At 48.5% G+C, this 5,867-nt stretch overlaps 1 protein-coding gene across 33 annotated transcripts in view; it reads right to left on the bottom strand.

Annotated features, from left to right (window-relative positions):
- Positions 1-5,867, bottom strand: part of Clasp1 (cytoplasmic linker associated protein 1) — a 234,636-nt gene that overhangs the window by 150,457 nt on the left and 78,312 nt on the right. For all 33 annotated transcript variants that reach the window (XM_031380324.1, XM_031380155.1, XM_031380271.1 and 30 more), the window contains 4 exons: positions 5,531-5,609; positions 4,161-4,264; positions 2,741-2,832; positions 155-230 (listed from right to left, as the gene is read on the bottom strand). In XM_031380324.1, the coding sequence (XP_031236184.1) occupies positions 155-230; positions 2,741-2,832; positions 4,161-4,264; positions 5,531-5,609 (351 nt within the window). The remainder of the gene's footprint in view (positions 1-154; positions 231-2,740; positions 2,833-4,160; positions 4,265-5,530; positions 5,610-5,867) is intronic.

The raw sequence follows: 5,867 nt of genomic DNA, 5'->3' as shown, positions 1-5,867 counted from the left end.
ACACAAACACACCGGAGTGACCTTCTGCCGCACACACACACAAACACACCGGAGTGACCTTCTGCCGCGCACACACACACACCGGAGTGACCTTCTGCTGCACACACACACACCGGAATGACCTTCACAGGATGCGGGCGTTCCTCCCACTCACCTGGCTGTTGGGATCTCCCAGTAGGTTACATATATGTGGCACGATCTTGCTTAGTGTTAGAGTCTGGGCCCCAGAGCTGGAAACGAAAGGCATGCATGAGACCAAGGGAAGAAAGAGGCCAATGCCCACACCTGCCCTTCCTCCACACCCAAGTATGAGTAGCCCCTCACACGAGCTTCCCTCCATTATACTCAAGGTGGCTTCAAAGCTCCACGCAGCCCATCTGCAGTGCTCAGGCCCTTCAATGGCCTGGCCTTGCAGGCTACACCAGGGCCTGTGACTTGACATGGTGCTTGCCTCACACCCTACAGGGCTCTGCTGAGTCAGGTCTCATTTCCTGCTCTGCCAAACTCAGTGACCCCAAACAAACTCCTTCAGGGCCCCCCGTGAGGGGCCTACAGACACTGTTATCTCTGCTGATGACACGACAGTGCCAAGATGCTGGCAGCAGGGCATCCGACGCCACCCTGCTCTACTGGGGCTACAAGCTTGTCACCTTCCTTTGAGGTTTACTTTTATGTATATGCATGTCTGTCTGTATGCACACAAGGGGATGCCAGCTCCCTAGAGGGAAATGTACAGGTACTTGATAGCCACCCGATGTGGGTTCTGAGAACCAAACTCAGGTTCTCTGAAAGAGAAACAAGTGCCTTAAAGCACTTAAGGTTCCAGTCTGCTAGCCACTTTTCTCTGACCCAGTGCTGATGTCACAGACACCCTTTGTGAAAACATGGTATAAAACAGCACAGGGGGGCTGGAGAGATGGCGCAGTTGTTAAGAGCACTGACTGCTCTTCCGGAGGTCTTGAGTTCAATTCCCAGCATCCACATAGTGGATCACGACTATCTCTAATGGGATCCAATGCCCTCTTCTGGTGTGTCTGAAGACAGCTACAGTGTACTCATATACATAAATCTTTTAAAAAAGCAAACAAACAAACAAAAAAGCACAAGGAACTCTGGAAATTCTTTCAGCAGTTTTTTTTTTAAAACCTAAATGTGGGGAAGGGTTTGAAGGGATGACTCAGTGGCTAAATGCACTTAACTCAGCTTGATGCCCAGCACCCACAGGGCAGCTCACAATCACCTGTGCTCCAGTTCCAGGGGTCTAATGCCCTCTTCTAGCCTCCAAGGGAACCAAGAACACACATGGCACACAGATGTACATGCAGGCAAAACTCCTAAATGTAATAAACAAATAAACAAACAAACAAACAATGGCCTTAGAAAATGACCCTGCTATTGTACTCTTATTCAAGAGAACTGAAAATTCACCCTTCTGCATTAACTTGTATACATATCCATAGCAATTTTACTCCTAGGAGGCCCAAACTTGAAGTCACCCTTATTTTCTTCAATGGCTAAATGGCTAAATAAACTAGGCTCCATCTGTAGTAAATATTCTGTACTGTATGGTCAATCTATATACTAAACCAAGGATTCCAAACCAAAGGATTTCACTCAGCATTGAAACAAAATGAGTTTCATACAGTGGAATACAGTGCCGCCTCTAGGGAGTTTAACTAAGTGGAAATCTAAATGGCAATCCTGAAAAGGATCACAGGTTTGATTCCACTTGAGAAGCCACAGAAGCACAGAGATAGAGGCCAAGTAAGTGCCTGCCACAGACTATAAAGTGTACATACAAAAGGGCAGTGGGCAGGAATCTCCCTCTCCCTCCGTCTCCATCTTCCTCTCTCTGTCTCTCTGTCTCTCTGTCTCTCTGTCTGTCTGTCTGTCTCTCTCTCTCTCTCTCTCTCTCTCTCTCTCTCTCTCTCTCACACACACACACACACACACACACACACACACACACACACACACGCGCGCGCGCACACGCATACCCCACACGGCCCATGTGCAGCTGTGACAGTGTGAGCAAGCTCTGTGGCCCACACTAGCACTTTCTAGAGGGTACAGAGTGAGACCTTACCACTGCCCAGGTGGAGGGAGAGGAGCTATGTCCCAGTTCATTTCTTCACAACTACCTGTAGATCTAATTACTTCAGGATAAAGGCGGGGAGGTGTTTTTTGTTTTATTTTGTTTTTATAGCTTTAGCCAAGGGACTAGAAATGTGATGCAAATTTTAGAGTGCTTCCCTAGACACATGGTGGCCTGTGCTAGTAATCCCAGCTGTTGAGGGATGGATGCAGGAGGATCAGAAGTTCAGGAAATAGTCAGTTAATACTGAGTCTAACTCAGAGCTCCCAGGGACTAAACCACCAAGCAAAGAGCACACATGGTGGGACTAATGGCTCCAGCAGCATATGTATAGCAGAGGATGGCCTAGTCAGTCATCAATGGGAGGAGAGGACCTTGGCCCTGTGAAGGCTCTATGCCCCAGTGTAGGGTTTTTTATTTTATTTTATTTTTTTGGAGGGGAAACCAGGAAAGGAGATATCATATGACATGTAAATAAAGAAAATATCTAACTAAAAAAAAAAGGAGTCTAAGATAGAAGTGCTACATGAGATCCTACCTTTTACTTAAGGAAGGAAGGGAGGGAGGGAAGGAGGGAGGGAGGAAGGGAAGGAGGGGTAGGCAAGCTCTAGTTAAGCCGAGTTTGCAGGTTTACCCCAGACTTACGCATTGAGGGTTGCAATAAGGCAGAGGCAGATGCCCTCTCTTGTGCGGAAGTTCTTGTGTTTGAAGCCTCCGAGCATTCTGTCCCATACATACTGTAGGCAACAAGGGACAGGTGAGAAGGTGAATGATCCTGCAGCTCTTCGCAGTAAGACAGGAGTCAAACTAAGAGCTCTTGGCAGGAACCAAACTAGTCCCATACCCTCCCCCCACCCCCGTCCCCTCATGACTACACTGACAGGAGACAATGTACTGCTTTATTAAACATACCTAGTTAAAGTGTGAAAAGCATGTGCACTCATGTAACACCATGAGATTCCCCCAACAGCCCTGAGGAGGTATAACCACCCCATTTTATGACTGAGAATAGTTCAGCCCAAAGCATAGTAGATACACACGCTGCTTTCGGTCTGGAACACCTCTTCTCACTGAGACTCATTCCAAAACTTGTTTTATCTCCCTGCCCCAGCTGCAACCCCTAACAATGGTCAGCGGGACCCTGAAAGATGGGGCTGGATCCATCCATTCTAGCAATCCCAGCTAACTACCATATAGAAACCACAGCCCTAGCCAGGCCTACTGGCTCCTCCAATACCACTAGCTGCCTCTTTCCAGAGAAATGGAGAGCCTGCCATGTAAATAAGCGAAAGGCCTAATAGATTAATCAAACACTCAACACTCCAACCCACTAATTTATTCAAGTGAAACATTCTACTAGTTATGTATTTAGATCTCTCATATGAGGAGGGATTATGGGCCATAAGAATGTTCATCTCGCCCAGCAGTGGTGGTGCATGCCTTTAATCCCAGCACTTGGGAGGCAGAGGCAGGCGGATTTCTGAGTTCAAGGCCAGCCTGGCCTACAGAGTGAGTTCCAGGACTATACAGAGAAACCATGTCTCAAATAAATAAATAAATAAATAAATAAGTTCATCTCTGTACTAGCTGGTTTTATGTCAAGTTGATACAAGCTAGAATCATTAGAGAGGAAGGAACCTCAATTGAGAAAATGCCTCCCATGAGGTCCAGCTGTAAGGCATTTTCTCAATTAGGGTTCAATGGGAGGGGACCCAGCACCTTGTGGGTAGTGCCATCCCTGGGCTGGTCATCCTGATACTATAAGAAAGCAACCCATGGGAGCAAGGCAGTAAGCAGCACCCCGCCATGCCCTCTGCATCAGCTCTTGCCTCCAGCATTCCTGCCCTGCTTGAGTTCCTCTTGCCCTGACTTCCTTCAATGATGGACAGTGCTGTAGAAGCATAAACTGAATAAACCTTTTCCTCCCCAACTTGCCTTCTGGTAAGTGTTTGTTGAAGCAAGAGAAACTCTAAGACAATCTCTAACCCATGAGCTTAAGAGACATTAAGCCCAGAGAGTTGCACGCATACAGTTTGTGCAGACAGTCCCACTCCTCCTGCCCTACCTGGGGATTAGCAGCTTGATCCATGATCTTTAGCAGCAGGGTTTGGTCTTGCTCCCTCACGGAGTCTTTAGCATCTCCCAGTCTGTCTATTAGACTTGGCAACACTGGAAACCAAAATGGAAATGGATTAAATGAGAATAGGTCTTGGGATAGGAGGTCACCCGCCGCTCATCTGCAGTTTGCTGGCCTAAGGTAGCTATTCCAAAGCCAGGGCTGGGTAAGTGCTGTGTCTGTAATCTCTGCACTTGGGTCATGGAGGAATCATGAGTCTTAAGGTCATCCTTTGCAGACAATGTTCAAGGCCAGCCAACACCATATGGCCCCCAGTGTGGGAGGGAAGGCGGGCTCACACAGCCCCGGGGTCCCCTGAGGGTTTATGTACAGTTACCTGCTGATGGGACAGTGGCACATTCTCATCAGTGGTTAGTTATGGATAAGGACTCGCTCTGTCAGCATCCTGCAGCTATGCTTCAGTAAGCAACCCTCATGAGACTCAGTGGGTCATGGGAGGAAAAAAAGGCATGCAGAAGGAGCTAAGTGGAGAAAGGGTATCAAGCAGGAGTGAGAGGGGAAATAGAGGCAACTGCAAGAGTGGAGGTGTGCTTGAAACACGCTGTAGGAAATGTCATGCTTGTAACTGACATCTGCTAATAAAAGCATTAAGCAACGGAGCAGCATGCTTCAGTGACATCGGGTACATTTTATTTATAGCATACAAAAGACACACACCACATCCACACACTGGGCAAGGGCCCTGCCCACCCATATTCCAACCCTGTTATGCCTCTTGTGAGTCTTCAGCTAGTAATATAGGAGGGAAATGGAAAACGGTTCAAACACCAAATTCCTAACAGTAAGTTTTAAGATCCCACCATCTTTCTCAGCGAGCGCACTGTCCACAAAGCTACAGAAAAAGGACAGACACTGATGATGAACACTACTGGGAAATCTCAGCTGACGCTGTGGCTCAGTGGTTAGTGCTGGCTGGCACACAGAGGGCTTGGGTTCTATCCACTCACTGTGCACACAAAAGGGAATCAAGAAAAGGGAGTGGAGAGATTCTCTACTGAAACAGCGGTGTAAACGGAACCGCTTAGTGTTTACATCGCCACCATCAACTGGCTCCTTGTTTGCAGGCCTTTTCAAAGAAAACTACCTCTCAGGGGAGGCTGGGGGAGGACGACAATAGGTACTGGCTGGCATCAAGCTGGTGACTAAGCTGGCATAAAATCCTCAGCTGGTAATATTTCATATTCGACAGTCACAGCAGGAGGGAATAATTCGGGATTAGAGGGAAAGGGACCAGTTTAGGGGCAGTGAGGCCATGATGTGGGATGAGTCCGGGGTGGGACGGAAGGTTGAGAGTCTACCTGTGCCGATTTGCGCCTTGAACCGGTCCTGCAGCCTAGTCACCAGCGCCGACAGGATGTCCATGCCCAAGAGAACCACCTGCAACGCAAAGAAGCACAGCGTCAGAGGTGCAGTGGGGTAGCGCTGGCATGGCTGGTCCCCGCGGGCGCCTAGCGACTGGGAAGGCTGAGCTGGCTGGTCAGGAAAGAATGCTCCGCACGGAAAAACCCGCTACGGTTTGAAAGGAAAACCACTGAAGCAGCACGACCCAGAGGAGCCCAATAAAGCCTGGCCCACCGCGGCCCCGCCCCATCCTTGAGTTGCGTATGCAAATTAACCAGGTCGCAGCCAAAAAAA

The sequence above is a fragment of the Mastomys coucha genome, unplaced genomic scaffold (genome assembly GCF_008632895.1).
Source record: "Mastomys coucha isolate ucsf_1 unplaced genomic scaffold, UCSF_Mcou_1 pScaffold1, whole genome shotgun sequence".
In the NCBI taxonomy this organism is placed as follows: domain Eukaryota; kingdom Metazoa; phylum Chordata; class Mammalia; order Rodentia; family Muridae; genus Mastomys; species Mastomys coucha.
This window is presented reverse-complemented; position numbering and strand designations above follow the sequence as displayed.